An 18,228-nucleotide genomic window follows, 5' to 3' on the forward strand; every position below is an offset into this window, starting at 1 on the left:
TCTCAACAAAGATCCCAAACCCACTGAAAATAACAACATTCTCTCAATCGGAGACTTTGCGGACTTCGTCGACTGGTGAACCAGAAACGGACCAGGAATGTTGAAATGACGGAATTGACATCATATCAACCAGAAAAAAACACTGATAATTTCTAAGAATTATGACAGCGAATAAACTCAATGTTTTAACTTGACAATTAGTTTCTTGAAGAAGTTTTGTTTCTTTGTTCTGAATGTAGAGTGGGTAGGGATCTTGTGCTATTTAGATGACCTAACGTCAAATTTTTTTAATAATGTTTTACACAATTTTGACACAATTAAGTGACTAAATCACTAAATAAACAACTAGTTTATTATTTTTTCGTTCACACGGTTTTCCATAGCGACTTCGAAGATTTCGTTCCAGATGTCTCTTCCGTGTAAAGGGAGAAAAGTGTATTTTTACTTTATGGTTTTTATATTTTATGTACTTTAAACAATGATTTTATAAATAAAATACTCCAGAACCTATAATATAGAAGAGATTTATTAAATTTGACAAAACTATAATTTTACAAATAATAGAAAAATATATAATTCATAAACTATCATCTTCATTCTGCCACGCTAAAATAGAATTCATATTCGCGATACTTTTCGTACTCCACGGTTCTAATGGATCAGGAGAACTTATATTATCAGAATCATCACCTCCATTAGTAGTTTTAGCTGATTTACATGTTCTTTGATCCAGAGCTGGCGCAACCCTAAAAATAAGAAAAATGTTAATGCATTAAAAACATAAATGGATAGTGAGGGTATGTATTGCATCGTAAATCGCATCAAAAGTTATGTTTGCCATTAAATGAATACAGTATATATATACAGGGTGTCCCGCGACGAGTTAAAGCTATCTGTATATGGCAAAATACTCATAGTTAAATCCTGAAAATTTCTACGTTTGGGTTTTCGGATACTATCTTTTTAACTAAAATATTATCAAAGATGGCCGACTTCTGGTTCTATCGGTAGATTTCTTATTATCTCAACATCATTAAGGTAGATGTATGTTGATGACCGAGCTATTGCTTTGGAGATGTAAAATAAGCATACCCTGGCTAGCTTAAGGCTGGTTGCAAGACAACGTGCAATGCAATGCAAGGTGCAAACTTTTTTTTATCAAAAACGGGCGCAGATAATATTTAGCTGAATGTTTCATGCAAGATCTCGCACTTGCAACGTTATCGGTTCGATTTTTATTACGTGCAAGTTTCTTGTGTTTCTTCTAATTTAATTCCAGTGCTTATTCCACCATCGCCTAGGTGCTATATCTATCCATGAGAATGAAAAATCAAGGCAGCAGTAGATATAGTTATTACGATTGTAACATCGGCTGGTGCCTACAGATGGGAGAAAAGGTACAGTGATTTTAGTTATTCTTAAAGTGGTGGTTAATACAAGAAAAGAAAAATTATCCATACTGATTTTATAACAAAATAAAAATTGAATTAAACTAAAAAAATTATTCAAGTGTAGTGATCAAGAAAGAGTTTGTCGAAACAAGTGATGCATTAACCAAATTACTGTTTAATGAATTTGAGAAGTATTTATAATTTGAAATTTTGGAAGAAAAGACATTGTTCATGATTCGTTTTTTATTTTTTGGTTTATCTAAAAATGTTATCAAAGTTATGTTTATTGCTTTTATTAAATCTTTCGTGTTGTATGAATTTTTCAAATAAAATTTATGGTAGACATAATGTTCTATGACTAATAAAGTATTCTTATAAATAATTTGTGTTCATTTGAGCTTCTCATTCCAATACAAACCAGAAGAAGAATCTAATTAGAAATATGTTAGGCAATCATGATTAGAGCAGTAAAGGAACCATTTATAAGGTTATCCTGATAAGGATCTTATGAAGCAATCCTGATCAGGAACATAAAAAGTAATCCAGTATATAGATCATATAAAGTAAACCTGATCAGGACCTTATTACTGTTCTGCGTTATATCCTCATCAGATCCTTGTCAGATTATTCTTACCTACAACTCACCAGCTTGCGGAATTACCTCATGAGGTTCTTATCGGGTCCTCACAAAAAATTCTATTTGGGATATACGTTATAGATTCCCAATAATATTATTAGATGTCATATTATTGGGTCTTCTCGGCTAAATATTCTTACCGATCAAAACTTCGTAGTAAGTTTATGGATCTTACCTGTTAGTTTTTCCAGTGGCAGGTCTTTTCTTCTTTTTCGTTCTGATTTTTACGTTCCCAGACTCCGTTTCAACACCGCTACCAATACCTTGAATAGTAACTGTTTCGGAGAAAGATATTGATCTAGAACAAATTGAATTCAGTTTTATTGAGCAGCAATTTAATTAGATTACCGAGACGTATTTCTAGACGTTCTATTTAGATAAATTTCATATATCTATGGATCTTTTCCAAAAATCTTGAAAGGCAGGTAAAAATAACTGTTGGAACTTCCTTAGTTTGATAACCCTTGTTAAAATATTTTAGAAAAACGCTAGATAGCTAAAAAATCTTTATAGTTGTGAAGCAAAGTGTCGAAAGACGAAAAAAAATCCATTTACTAGTCAGCTGTACGTGATTAGTTGATTGAAAAAATAGCAATAAAACCAAATTGATTTATGGATGTGTAGAAAAAAAAGGTAAACGATTTAAGTAGTTTACCGCAGTTCTATATATTCAAATGAAGTAAAAAATTAAAAAGGGTAGAAGTAAATATTTCTTAAAAGATTTTGGAACCAAAAAATACTAATTAAAACGCGAAATGTGAATGGCCATGAAGAAAGAACATAGAGCAAGTATAAAATATAATAAATTATATATAAACGGGGAAATATATACAGTAGAGGAAGACGTGAGAAATATCTAGGTGAGAAATAAAGTAATAGCAGATAAAAAAGTAATGAAAAATTGAATAAAATAACTAATACTAATGAAAAAATACTAAAAATGTGGAAAAACAACTAATAAACTACAAGTAAATATGAAGCAGAAACTGAAATCAGCCTATATCACTCCATGAATACATTTTTGAAAATCAATGTTGAAAAATCCTTAATATATAGAGTGAGTTTTATGTAAACGGCTTGTGATATAGCCGGTATTATGGTGGTATCTACATTGTTGTCAAATCATTCCTTGTTCCGTAAAAATCTGCTACAATAACAAATTTGACGTTCCAATAAATTATTATTGTTGAAATTTAGTCAATCTCACAATAGAATCATTTATCTGAAAAAGAATTGAAGTTTTAATGATATTAGGATATGGTGATAGACGTAGAAGTCAACAAGAAACGTGTTAGATCTTTAATAATTTGTATCCTAATCGAAATTCCATAACAAGATCTACTGTCAGTAAATTAGTAAAAAAGTTTAACGAAACTGTTTCAGTAAAAGATTTATCCAAAACAACGAATTGATATTTCAATGATATTAAGATATGGTGATAGGCGTAGAAGACACCAAAAAACGTCTAATATCTTTAATAATTTATATCCCAACCAAAATTCCATAACAAGATCTCTACTGTCAGTAAATTAGTAAAAAAATTTAACGAAACTGATTCACTGCAAGCTTTATCCACATCAGGGCGCAGGAAAACTGCTTTAATTGAAAACAAATCTTTAGATGTTTGTGTCCTGTTAGAAGATGATCCACACTTGAGTACTTGACAAATATCCAGGGAACTTGATATTTCGTAAACATCCGTAATGAGAATTTTACGTGATAATAAATTCCATCTATACAAAGTAACGTTGATTCAAGAGTTGTCATATGACGATTTTGATAGACATGAAGAGTTTACAGAAAATAACAATATTCCAAACGACATTATTTGGCTACAACAAGATGGTGCCCCACCTCACTATGCGTACCTAAATAATGTGTTTCCCAGAAGATGGATTGGAAGGCATGGTTTTATCGAATGGTCCCCGCGATCCCCCGACATAATTCCTTTAGAATTATGGGCAAAGCCTGCCAATATTCACCAATTAAAAGATAGGAGTACCACAAAGATGAGAAGAATTAAGCAGTCAGGGATGTTGCAAATGTATTGCAAAGTTTTAAAAATGGCATGCCTTATTGTATTGAAGTAATTGGACAACATTTTGAGCATCTGCTGTAATCGCTTCCACTGTATGTTTTCTTCAGTTGTTGTAGGTTTCTGTGCGATGAACTTTTTACTAAACTGACGGTAGACCTTGTTGCGAGATTTGTATTAGTACATAAATTATTAAAGAATATTCAAATCAAACTAGTTTCACGCTGTAATCACCCTGAAAAACTTCCTGAGTCATCAGGACTACTAATTTTTATAATTTTCAATGGGACTGACTCTACAGCAAGCTTTTTCTACATATAGTACGACATGAATAGGCAATTTATTTGGACCTCGATGTCCAATTCCTCTACCATAATAGGTAGTCTCTATCTTATTACATTATAATAGAGTAAGAGAAACCGGTCTAACAAACACAAAGTATGATTTTCCAAACTAATTTTTTTGGGTAGAAATTAGAGCTTGCTATCAATTTTGTCTACTAAAAAATGAAAGCAAGTTGCTCGAAATTGTACCCAGAAACATACCAGCAAATAAGTGGCTTTTTGATGAAACTTCATGAATTTTCCCCAAGAATGGATTCTTTCAACACAAATAATAATAAATTTTCAATGTCGTTGTCATAAAACTTTTCTGTTTAGTTGATTCACGAGCTTTTGTTCTATTTGCAAAGTTACAATATTTTGTGATACTCATTATTCGATTATTATTTATTTGTTTTACAGTTTGTAGTTCTCCTTCATTCATTTTTAAATGATCATACGTCTATTTTCATTAAAACTGCTATAACTTTCCAACTTCTCTTGTTATAAAAGAACAGACTCTAATTGTTTAGTATGGATCAGCTTCGAAACCACTATTTTACACCAAATTCTTTACCTTCACCAAAAGTTCTTGAATTGCTTGTTGAGATACTCATATACTCCAGATATTCAAATCAACTCAAACATCGACCTGCTCTTTTATGACATTCTACAAATCTTCTGTTCTATTTTTTAGATTCTGTACTTAGCTTGTTCAAATTTAACAGACATATACGCAGATCTCAACGAACCAATAAGTTAAATAAAATTAAAGATCATTACATTATAAGTAAACAGTAAACAGTCTTTAATTTTCATAGAAATTACTTTTCATGTAAAGTATGGCCATCTATTAGATTTTGTGAAAACATTTCAGTTCAGTGGTAGAGAACATTACGTCCCAGACGGAACGAATTCCCATCGTCGTCTTGCTAAATTAAATATTGACAATCGATTATTCATTCAGTGCACCTCCAGTAGGTGGCACTAGTCAATAGAGCAGTTTACAGTTTGTCGAGGGACCGCTCCATCAACCTAGCAGCCAAATTTCCGGAAAAATTACAAAAATATATGACACGAAAGGATTTTCAATGCTCGTTCTGAAAATCCAAACCCCGAATTTTCTCGTTGATTCGATAAAAAGATATCAATTAAAACCGCGGTTTCAAATTCAGATTAGAAGAAATTTTTTTCCGCCCCAAAGTGTCCTCTGGAAAAACTAAAAATACCTATCAAATACCTAACCCGAAAAAAATTAACTAATTATTCCGGATTATTCATTGCGCACAGGCCTGTGAGTTGGTCGTTTGTTTAGGTGTTTGAATCAATTTGAATTAAGTGATTGAAATAGTGTAGACAATAGGAGATCGTTCTATTTACTAATTAAGTAACGTAATTACACAAATAAATGAATCTCTCAAAAGTCATCGGCGTCATTAGATTATACCTGTACACTTTTTAGAAACCAAGATTCTGTTGGTTAAGGTAATGTTCGGACAATTTCAGTGAATTTCATAATAAGCAAAAAAGTAAAACAACAGCTCTATCAAGGACTTAGGCAAAATTGTGAAAACGTTACTGGAACATGGGGCTAACAGTACAATGCTAAGGTTTAACTCCTCTGCACATCGCCATCAAGGCAAAGTTGCCAAAAGCTAGTCCCATGTTCCAGTAACGTTTTCACAATTTCTAGGTAATTTTTATATACTGCTAAAGGCAAAGGAGAGTAAATTTTGGCTTTTGACTTGTTCATACAACAAAGGTTGTTTTACAGCAACTGAACTATTTTTGGATTTCCATTTCTTAGAGGGGCACACATAATTTCATAATCAATAAAATTGTCATCTATTTTCAAACAAAATTCTTCAACTCTGCAATTCTTTTGTAGTTACCCGCTTTCAAAGCTGATTGTAAAGTTGTACAGTTTGATTGGTTCCTGGTTTTATAATTTCAATTCTGTAAACTGCAATTGCAAGAAAAAGTCATAAAATACACTCCTCTTTTACTGTGTTGTGGATTGGTCGTGGAAGTGAGTTTGCTTGACCACCAAGAGGCCCTGATTTAAATCCTTTGGATTTTTCAATTTGGTCGCAAATGAAGGCATTAGTTTACAAAGAAAAAATTACTTCTCTTCCATGACTGCGACGGAAAATAGAAGAAGCCGCGGATGTAATTAAAAATAATAGACAAGGATTATTTGATATTAAGAGATCTTTACGAAAGCGGATCATAAAGTGTATTGAAGTAAATGCTGGGCATTTTAAGCATTTGCTTTGAAGTTTTTTATTTTTGTTTACAAATTTTTTATTGTTACATATTTAAGGAATAATAAAATTTTTTTATGAAAAAATTAAAATTTATTGAACTTTTTAGAAGCAAATAAATCGATAACCGAATGAGTTACACGAATCAAAGAAGAGTAACTTATTTTGTAGAATTTAACGCTTTTTAATATTTTTTTATTATTTTAGTTGTAAGTTTAGCCCAAAAAAAGTTTTCTTTGATTTAATTAATACAAACAAGTGTAACTAGCGCCCTCTATTAGCAAAGTTAAATTAAAGTGCAAATTATGATTCCTCATGTCAAAAAACGTAAAATGTTTTTCAAAGAGAAATTGCGAAAACAGAAAATTATTGCGAAAATCAAAATTTAAATTTAAACTTTGAGCACCCCACCTCGTATCTCGGAAACTAGCAAAATTTGCAAGAGGCAGAATCATCATATTTTGAGGTCTAGAATCTACAGTTCAAAGATTCAGATATATATATATATATATATATATATATATATATATATATATATATATAAACAGGGTGAGTCAGGAGGAGCGCACCAAATTTTAGGAGTATATTATACACGTGAAAATAATGTAAAAAAACTCATATGTTCTTATCCGATTTTCATTTGTTTTCAAGTTATAGCATATTAACAAATAAACAAATTATTACATAAAAATTTTCTTAATCATAGCGTTCTTTCAATAATGTTCAAAAATACATTCGTCCAAATGTTGCTTGACCTGATGAGTGACATGTGCAGGAGCTCCATCGTGCTGATATCTGCATTCTAATATTTACAGGAACATCTTCTAGTAGGCTTTGTAATTCATTTTGTGAAAAATTTAGGTAGTTGTCAGGCCAATTAAATAACCGTCAATCATACCACACCGCACGTTTACAGAAAACCGATGTTGAAAATTGCTTTCGACTGTTGCGTGGGGATTTTCCTCCGACCATACATGATAGTTACGAGTATTATTAAATGGGTAAATGTAGACAAAATCAACTACAACAAGTATACGTGGCAGATATGTGAGGACATGAAGGTGATTGGAATTTTAATGGGACTTCAGGGAGGGTTTACGAAACACTGCTGTTTCCTTTGTCTATGGGACATTCGGGCAGTAGATCAACACTATGTGAAAAAAATTGGCAAGCAAAAAGTGAGTTTCAACCAGCATCTCAAAATGTTGAGCTCATACCCCTTGTAGATCCCAAAAATGTCCTTCTGTCCGCCTTCACATTAAAGTTGGATTGATGAAAAACTTTGTAAAGGCTATGGATGAAGAGGGTGGTGGATACAAATACCTTAGAAAAATCTTTCCCCATTTAGACTGAAAAACTCTGCACTCACTATCAACTTTACGTTTTTGTGACATTATACTAAAATCGTGAAATCGTAAAAGCTCTAAAAAACTTGATTCTTCTTTTCGTGACACATTGCGATCGCGGGCCTTATTGATATGGCTCGGGGGCCGGAAGCGGCCCGCGGGCCGTATCTTTGAGCTCACTGTAATAAGTAATTCTTAATGAACACCTACGAGGTGGATTTAATGCAATGAAGTGGCAATCTAATTTTAAATTTTATATTTTCTCCCTAACGATGTTAATGGTGGAAAAGTTGAATTTTCTTTATGACGAAAGCGAGTTGTGGACAAAAATATTTTTTTTTTTACTTAGTAAAGAAATTATTGAGAAGCCTATTATGAAATTACTTATTTTAACAATGGGGCACTGCTAGAGGGATAGATCCGTCTTTATTTCCTACTTTTAAAGTTATTTTCTGCTCCTAGTAAAAATAGAAATACTATACAAACGCCTGTTAGATCCATATCAAATAAGCAAAATAAGTAGCAAAAATTGAAAAATATCTTATTTGTAAGCTCTTTTCCCAATGAAATAACTGGTATGTGTTGAGACAATCATTTTTCCCAAGTGATCTAAACAGATTAAAGTTACACAATACTTACAAATCAGGTTCACCCATAGCAACATCAAGTACTTCAAGACCTGATTGTAATACTGCTGCTTCAGTAAAGTTTTTCTCTTTATTTTCTCTTGTCGATATTATCTCGGTAGTATCTGATATGCTGGAATCTGAGTCCAAGAACAGTTTTCTTTTATCGGAATTTCTAGATTTTGCTGAAGAATTCCGCAAATGAGCAGATTGTGATCGCCTAGTTCTGGAAACTTTTCCTAGAAGTGGAGCCTCTGAAAAAATGTCAAGTTGAAAAAATAGCAATATGAAAATTCAATATTTTGGTTATACAAATTTCCTTCCAATATTAGTTGGTAATAAATGAGATTGATTCTTGCTATTTAAGTTTTGAGATGGAAAAATGAAAACAAATATTTATAGTCCGGTCAAATTGGATCAAAAAATAAGAGTGAAGCTACATAAATTCCCATCAATCAGTAGAATTGTTCAAAATATAAATAAAAATTCTCCAAGTTCCCCATTCTCGTATAAGGAAAAAATTTTATTCAAGGTCGAAGGTAAAAAAAATACTTTTTTCCTAGAGGTTATCGTTTTTGAGATATAACGATTCAAAAACTTCGTAATCGTCATAAAACGCATGTTTACGCTACGTATATACATCTCTAGAGTTGTAGTATATTTTTCTATCGGTCATTGTAACTGTGGTGAATATGTAAATTTATACTGCTCGAACTACAACTGAAAAAAACTATTTTCTCCTTAAAACCAGGAAAAGTTCAACATCAAAAAGTTTATCTACTTTTGCAAAGTGTCAAAATCATGTAGTTTTTACACGCAATAACTGGCTGTGATACGACATCTGCATTTTACACTTTTCAAAATGTTTGAAAAACAATATTTAATTGAATGTCCTGAAATTTTTAAAAACAATAAGTCAATTCGACAAGAAGTTATTACCAACGGCATTCGCTTTTTTCTTCTTTCTATGTACGGAGCTCCTAAAAAAACTAGCTGCTTAGAAAAGTATCGATATGCATGTTTCCTTAAAAAAACTAAAAGTAAAAAACAAGTTCAATTGGCTTGTCTTCTCCAACCAGTTTTGATTTCGCCACTTTGTAATTTTGTGATGTCTTGGTGAGATAGTGCGCTATCAATAAACAAAACTGCCTTATTTGGCAAGTCGATTTTTTTATTGAAACAGCCTTTATAAACTCGTTATGAAACCAGAGTTAAAATAGAGCCATGTCCATCCACTCAGGGACTTCATGTTTACATGCTTATATGCCCTCAGATTATTTTATGTACCGATTACCATCAATGGTAATTTATTGTTTTCGGCTACATGTTATCAATGTTCCTTGCTCGTTTTAAACCCGGGTTTCCTACTGTGAAGTTAAACTTTTGTTTGGCAACGCCTTGAAATTTAACTTGGTTTCGTCAGCATTGTAAACCTACTGATGAGAATATTCTCCTTCGATAATAATAACAGTGAACTTATCCAGATAAGCTTGTGCCACGGCTTTATTTGAAGGTAATTGCTCTCCAGTTAATTTCAACTGGCGGACGTCATGACGAACTTTCCAACGGTTCAACCACCCATTGCTTGCAGTAAACGATTGATCACCATTCATCAAATTGTTGAGTTGCACAGCTTTTACTTGTACAAGAGGGTACTTAAGGGTGTTCCTTTTTCTCCCTCTTGGACAAGCTATAAATAGAGAGCTTCACTAACTTTGTCGAACTTAGAAACTTTGGATGTTTGAAGATTTCCGAGAATTTCAATCAGAAATTGTAGCCTTGCCTACTCCAAATTCTACTACTAGTTTTTTAGCACTCTTGCCTTCAACCAAGTGATTCAAAGCATTGAGTTTTTCTAAAGTACAAGTGTATGTGTAGTCTTGAACAACGCAGATAAAACAGCTGTAAGAAAAATGTCTGAGGTAGGAAAGGAGGAAACAAGCACGCGACGCAACATCGATGACTCAACGCATGGTCAGAAATACTTGGTTACATACCACTTTTTGTAGATTCTTTCCATTGTCCTGTTCCTCGAATTCATTCCTCTGCATGTTTTTGGAATTTTTTTATATTGAAATCGATTGTTCGGTTAATCCGAATTTTCGGCAAGCCCCAGTTCCAATTAGTTCGGATTAGCGAGGTTCCAGTGTATTTATTAAACATTAATTAGCAGTGGTAATATATCTTCCAATAAAGAAAGAAACTAGGAAGTAATAAAGATGAAGTTTCACTGGAGAAATATTTCTTACCTCCAAATCCTTCACTGTCGCTGGGATCCAGAGCAGCAAATTTCTTTTTTAGATTTTCTTCAACTTTTTTTATCAATGTCTCTGTGCCTACAAAAATTCCTGCTAAGGCTTTAACATTTATACTAGTAGACTGACTGGATTGCTTCGGAGAAGGTTCTTCTTTTACTAAATTGGCAGCAGATAAAGCCAAAAATTTTAATTTTTCTGGATCAGCATCTTTCTCTTCACACAAAACTAATTCTCTCAATGGATCTTCAACTTTCGGACTATTTATTGGTATTTGTTGGAGTAAATTAGAGTTTACTGAAGACGCTGGGATCGGATCTGGGTGTGGAGACTGTGAAAGACACTGCGATTCACTGAGATGAGTGAAGGCGCCAAACATTGACATGTCTAAAATTAGAAAAATCATAACAAAGCAAATAACGATCTTTTAACGTATATTTTTTACATGTTAATTGATATCCAGGTACACAATGTCAAGTCAAAACTAAATATTAATCAAAAATTTTTTTTATTTTGGATATTAATTATACTGATCCCACTCTAGTTCAGCCAGCCATAAAGTGGTTGATACCCTTTTGATAAGCATCAAGTAAATGCTACATCCGCCTTACCAGTATCTTTTTCATACAAATTTTGTATACTTGTTGTGTTGAAATATGTATGTTCATTACGATCGCTAGGAATAAAAGCACAGATTTTATTAAAAATTTCTAAAAAAATTATAATAAATGGCCCCGCAATTTCAACGACATTGATGTTCATATCGCGACTTTTGAAAGCAAAGTACACTTACAAATCATTGCAAGTAACGGAGCACTTTCAGGATAATAATCACATAACACAAACAAGAACCGGTTTCTTTCAAATTGATGTGAAATTTTGACAGATGTTATCAGAAATACAAATACAAATGTATTCTCTACTTCTGTAAAATTACTTTTACTTATAAATTATATTTATCATATAAATATGTATGGGAAACATCCTTTTATTCACAATACCCTTTATATTTAAAATCAAATTAAAAGGAATTTCATACAAGCTTCATATAGCAAGAACAATCAAAGATTATCATAATACTAATCGCTCCTAACAAAACGAGACATCCGTTGTTTCTAGATCTTCTTCTTCTTCCAGTGCCTACTTCATTCTAATCAAAGTTGGCAATCATCCTTTGGAATTCCTCATGATCTTCAGTCATGCGTATTAGATTCACGGCATCGTGTACATGAAACCAATCTCGAAGGTTTTTCAACCATGAAAATCTTTTTCTACCCAGGCCGCGCCTGCCTTCTATCTTCCCTTCCATGATCAGCATATTTTTGATTTCTAAAAATGTGGCCAAAGTAGGAAGCTTTCCTTCTCTCTACAATGGTAAATAGTTCTCGTTCTCTGTTCATTCGTCTTAGAACCTCGTCTTTGGTCACCCGATCCGTCCATTGTATTTTAAGGATCCGCCTAAAGAGCCACATTTCAAAAGCTTCTACCTTACGCATGCTGGAGACCTTCAAAGTCCAGCTCTCAACACCACAAAGTAGGGTAGTCAAAACATAGCATTATGTTATTCTCCAGCCTGTTCTCAGGTGGTTAAGGTCATTACTTGTGAGAAGCAACTAATTTAAAAAACGTGCTCCTGGCTATCTCTATTCTTGTCTTAATTCCCGCATCTGGGTCCCACTCGTCATTCAGTCAGCTTTCCAAATGCTTAAAACGGTGTAATCTCTCTATAGGTTGGTTATTAATACTAGTTTTCGATAATACCATGAATTTCGTTTTAATGTAGTTCATTTTAAGTCCGTAATTTTCACTAATAGTATTTACTCTGTTTAATAGCTGTTGAATATCTTGAATGGTGTGGGCTAGTATTACAGTGTCATCTGCATACCTAATATTGTTTAAGATTTTCCCATTAATTTTAATTCCAATTTCAATGTCTTCCAGAGCCTCCTGGAAAATTGTATCTGAATATATATTAAACAGGATCGGGGAAAGAACGCAACCCTGTCTTATTCAATTTGATTTTTTATTTTTTTAAATTTAACGTGAATCTGAGTGAATCTCATCGCCTTGTGAATCAGTCTCTTCTGCCTCCGCCATATCCGAAGGAGACGAATCGAAGGTTGGGTCTTCTTGGATTCCGTTTCCGATGGCATCTAATATGTCTGACACGTCTATAATTCAGTTACCGCCATTTTTAATTTATCATTGATCAACTAAATATTTAGCAAAAACCATATCGAAGAAAGTTTGGAGCGCTATAATTGAAAACCTATGCGTTATACAGATAAAGTTTCAAATAAAAAAGATGGAAAATATTATCTACATAATAATGATCTGTACAATTTTTGTCGTACGATACGCGGTTCGCGAGATATCTGATAAAACGTGTTTTTCAAGATGGCGGCTGAAGTGAAGCCTCCCTCATGACGTCCACTTGGACTCCCACTCTGGGGACACCCTTGAACATATTCAAAATAAAAATACCTGTTCCACGTTTTTTTTCAGAACCTACTTTTTTGGTTGGGGATCTTGAACTATCAATACATCGAAAATAACTACACCACACTAACTTACCTGGATTTGAAGTATTTTTATTGTCTAAAGCCGTCATGTTAGAATTAGTTCGATTATTAATCGGCGTAGTTTTCTCTGAATTTATTTCGTTGTAACTAGGTGGTGGTATCGATGGCTTATTAGCACTTGCCAAATTCAAACCTTGCGCCGCTCCATTTATGTCAACTTCGTGAGTAAATGCCATTACGTCCAGAGCGCTCGACAATGCATCACCAAAACCACCTGTTAAATCTGGTCCTTGTGGATTTATAACATAAGGATTATTATTTTTCCTGAAATCAAGTGCAAATATTGATTATTTCATGAAGATAGATTTGGGAAAGATGCCGACAAAAATATAACAGTATTTAGAGATAAAATCAATGGAATATGAGATTTTTTGAAATGCAAAAGTGATAGTGATAAAATTCAAGACTTAGGTGGAAATAATTGAATAAGTAATATTCTCAATAGGAAAAGAGAATAATAGAAACAGTTTATGTACAAGTGTTAGATGGATATGCGCCTTAATATGCTATAAAAAATTCGGGGTCACTGTTAGGCGCTTGTTTGCATTGATATGTGATAGTTGAGAATATGTTTTATCACTGAGGAAAAACATATTTTTTTTGGAAAATTATTTGAGATCGTACAGTACTCGTAAGTTACGTATAGAAAAAAGAGAACAATTTTTTAAAGAGGTAACAACCAATATAGTTAAGCTTTCTATTTCTGAGAAATTTCGTCGTTATATCGATGGAAAAGTTTGGTAGGTTAGTAGATATAAGAAAAATGAACATGACGTCAATTAGGTTGAATACGTTGAATATCAGCAATACTTCGATTTGGCGTTTATTTAAAGACGTGGATGCCGGCATCGAATTCAAGTTGAGGACCGATTGACAAACCAAGATATGGATTCCAGGATTTTATAAACAATTTTTACACTCTATTGTACGATGATCCATATTTCACTTAGTTCACGGACGAAAGTCACATCCACTTGCAGGCTTACAATTAGCAAAAAACTCGCTTGCTTGGTTTTGATAGGCTGACTGCTAATATCCTAAAACCATGTGACGATATGGTGCACTCGTGTGATTGGACTGCATTTGATTGAGGATGGCACCATTTGTTTGGTATTTCAGAAGGCTTCATGGTGCCGAAAACTAGATGTTTTAACAGAACGGAGCGATCAGTTATTTGTTTATCAAAATTGAAATAAAAAAAATGAATTTAGACGATTCTAGTGATAGTGAATTGAAAGAAGAAGAAATTGTTATAAACTTGGAAGAGGAAGAACTAGCTATTAGTAGTGAAATTGAGAATGAAGTAATTGATTCCGCGTTCAAAAATTGCGAAGTTAAACAAATTATCATAGATAATTATAAATACGATACCAAGAAAGAAAACAATGTGATTATGTTCAGCATTATTTTTTATATTTGAAAAATGTGAACTGTATGTTTAATTCATGCAAAGAGAAAAATACTTTTAAAGTTTAAAAAAGATTCAAGCATTTATTCAGTGAGAAGCTCGGGCCCTGCAACCCCTTTGTTCGTTAGAATAATCCAAGGACGAACTTTTCATCCCGCCGGGAGAAAAATTAGTATACGCTCAACGGAAGAGAAGTAGGGAATTTTTGTCACCCCAGCCGAAGGTGAGAATGCCCTAGTTTTCTCTGTAGGTACCTAATATACTAGTCTATCAGTAAATGTGTCAGGTTGTCTGGAGGATCACAAAAAACTCGATCTTTTATTGAAAGTCGCAGTTCGGAGAAGTTACGAACAGAGAAAATCGTAAATTATTTGCCTAACAAAATATGCGTAAATGTACCCACTATTTTTAATACGTACCCTTTTGTTTTAATGGGGGTATTTATGGATTCTCTTCCCCACATTAGACATCTCATTTCTTCACCAGTCATTCCTTTTTTTTTCAAAGCGTTTATTGTTACTTTTCCGACCCGCTACAATAAAATATGCAAAAATATGAAAAATTTGTTCACATATTAACAAAAAAATAGATTTTTTCATTACGTAAGGTAAACAAAATGAAAAAAATAGTGCCAGAGATATAGCAACTGATTTTTTAATGTGCAGATTTCAAATATACGACTACCAGCTCTTGTTTTTGACATACTTAATGTTAGTTAAAAGACTATTTAAAAATTAATAATAAGAGGAATAAATCTTTAACCCCACCAATGCTTGATTCATGCCTCATTTTCACTAATTTTTAAAACCAGAAACTTTTTCTGGGTCATACTTTATACATTGTGTCTAATTAAGTTGGAAAACTTTTTTATTAGTGGCTTTATGAAAAAAAGTTTTTCTCAATAAAAAGCCCCAAAAGTTGAAATGCAACCATCAAATATTATTTTTTGAAACAGTATACGAGGTTTGTCAAAAAGTTTAAATTTTGTGCAATAGTATGTTATAAAGTTGTTTTGAATTAAAAGTTATATTCAAATATGCAATTACAGTCATTTATCATGAAAATACAGGTGTAGTGATTATTTACTAATCATTCTATATTAATTATTCTGGCGGAATAAAATTTAACGCAATCTAGGATGCCTTGACGTGAATTTTTAATAATAGACATCCGTATAGAAATATTAGGCATTCAACAGTTACAAAAATTTGAAATACATTCAAGACTAGTGTATGTATAGAAAATAAATTTAAGAATAAACGCCGTAAACGGGTTGCGAATAAATACACTGAATTTGAAATGATGCTTTCTGTCGTCGAAGACCCAAAATGTCATTAAGAAAAAGGGCCTCTGCAATCCAAAATACTTCAGTAAGTAAAGATACAGTGGCAAATATTTTGAAAGGTAATAAATATAATAAACAAACAGCTATTTGTACATACGTTACTACCAAGGGATTACGATATTCGTTGTGAATTCTGCCCTCTGATCCAAAGTTGGATGAAAACCTGTTTTTCACAAAAACTATAATATTTTCCGTTTATGCAACGTCTTCTTCAAACGGAACTGTCATTATAAAATTGTTTTTGGTGGTCTAACAGTAATCCAAACTTTGTGATAAAAATTCGGAACCAATATTTTTTAAAACAAACGTATGGTGTGGTGTATACAAAAATAGATATGATGAATTAGATGTTACAAAGAGAAGGTGGATATTTCGAAGCTGTAGGACATTGAATTGAAATTCAGTTGTTTGTTTCCGTTTAATGAATAATCTTTGTATGAATTTTATACATTCATTACATATGTAAATTGCGAAGTTGTTCAAAATCGGTAATAACATTTTTCTGAATTGTGAAAAATAAGGATTTTGTAATAAACCTCGTATACTACTTTAAAAAGTTGATATCTAATAGTTGCATTTTAACTTTTGGACCATGCAGAAGTTTTTATCGATAATAACTTTTTTTCATAAAACCACTAATAAAAAAGTTTTTTATATGGTTCCAAATTAAGTAGACATACTGTATAATAAATATTGAGTTTTCGCAAGTCATGTTGCACTATAATATTGCTGACATATTCGTCGTTTTATGATATACTAACAAAACACTGAGTTGCGAGCTCCTTGTGATTCTTGGGACCATTATTTCGTATGTAAACTATATAAATATATTTTTCAAATTCACTTCACAATTTACTTTTCCTGTAGCCATTGCTGGATATGAGATTTTCATCTGTTCAAATTAGGAGAAGGTACGTTCCCTTTCGAAGTACCCACGCAGTTCGAAGCACTCTTCATTTGATGGCGGCTTTCTGGTTCTGGTATTCTCATGAAAAAAACTTGGGAGGAAGAACTAAATCCAACGATGTTTGAACAGTTTTGCACAAATATCATTATTATTCGTTTGTAATTACCTTCAAATATTACCAAACAGGCCAGCTTTTGTAATGGAAAACATTTCCTCTCATTGTCATCAAAGTAAACGTACCTACTCTTACTTTAAACAGACGAAACGTTCAAATCGAGCAATGGCCACCGATTTTAAATTGAATACTACAATACTGCAATTGGGATAGAGTTGATATTATAGAGTATTCGTCAAATATCAAAAATAACAGGAATATATAGGGTATCCCACTACGATTTAAAACTATATGTATATGACAAAATACTTTACTTTACTACTAGTAAAATCATGAAAATTTCTTCGTTTGGGTTTTTGAATACTATCTTTTTAACTAAAATCTTTTCAAAGATGACCGACTTCTTTTTCTACCGGAAGTCGACTATAACTTTGTTATTTTGAATAGAACACCCTGTATCTTCATACATTTTTTGAATCTACGTGAAATTTCAGTTTACTTTTGTCTAAGAACTTTTTTTAAAAAATGCATACTTTTTGAGATATTAATTTTTTTTTAAAATTGACCGTGGCAAATCCTTGAAATTATTTTTTTACGAGGATACCCTCAAAGATATGAAAATTATTTCTATTCGGTTGCTTTTAGAAAAGGTCATACGTATTTGAGGTTATGCTGGAAAATTTTTCACTTTATACAGGGTGTGTATAAAAAGTGTTCCATAAATATCAAATTTCTTAATTATTTTTAAATAGAACTACCCGATTTTTTCTATTTTAATACATTCGAGGATAAAAAATAAGGCAAATTCATGTATACTTTCCCAATATTATGTAAATTTGCTTTTAATAAATGGTGCATCTGAAAAAGTTGTTACAAGAACATGTACTGCAAGATATCCAGATAGACCACGACCAAACTCACAAACTGTTAAAAGAATCCTCAACAATTTGAAGCTATACGGTTCATTTGAATCAAATTTATCGGGTGAAAAATTTAG

General features: G+C 32.4%; 1 protein-coding gene across 1 annotated transcript in view; it reads right to left on the minus strand.

Annotated features, from left to right (window-relative positions):
* Window positions 1-519: 519 nt before the first annotated feature.
* LOC130893886 (uncharacterized) overlaps window positions 520-18,228 on the minus strand; it is a 53,339-nt gene continuing 35,630 nt past the window's right edge. The window contains exons 15-21 of the mRNA XM_057800324.1: window positions 15,284-15,396; window positions 13,434-13,720; window positions 11,217-11,261; window positions 10,824-11,180; window positions 8,633-8,873; window positions 2,204-2,326; window positions 520-746 (exon numbers count right to left, since the gene is read on the minus strand). Coding sequence (XP_057656307.1) covers window positions 578-746; window positions 2,204-2,326; window positions 8,633-8,873; window positions 10,824-11,180; window positions 11,217-11,261; window positions 13,434-13,720; window positions 15,284-15,396 — 1,335 coding nt within the window. The 3' untranslated portion in view covers window positions 520-577. The remainder of the gene's footprint in view (window positions 747-2,203; window positions 2,327-8,632; window positions 8,874-10,823; window positions 11,181-11,216; window positions 11,262-13,433; window positions 13,721-15,283; window positions 15,397-18,228) is intronic.

The sequence above is a fragment of the Diorhabda carinulata genome, chromosome 5 (assembly GCF_026250575.1).
Source record: "Diorhabda carinulata isolate Delta chromosome 5, icDioCari1.1, whole genome shotgun sequence".
Classification (NCBI taxonomy): Eukaryota; Metazoa; Arthropoda; class Insecta; order Coleoptera; family Chrysomelidae; genus Diorhabda; species Diorhabda carinulata.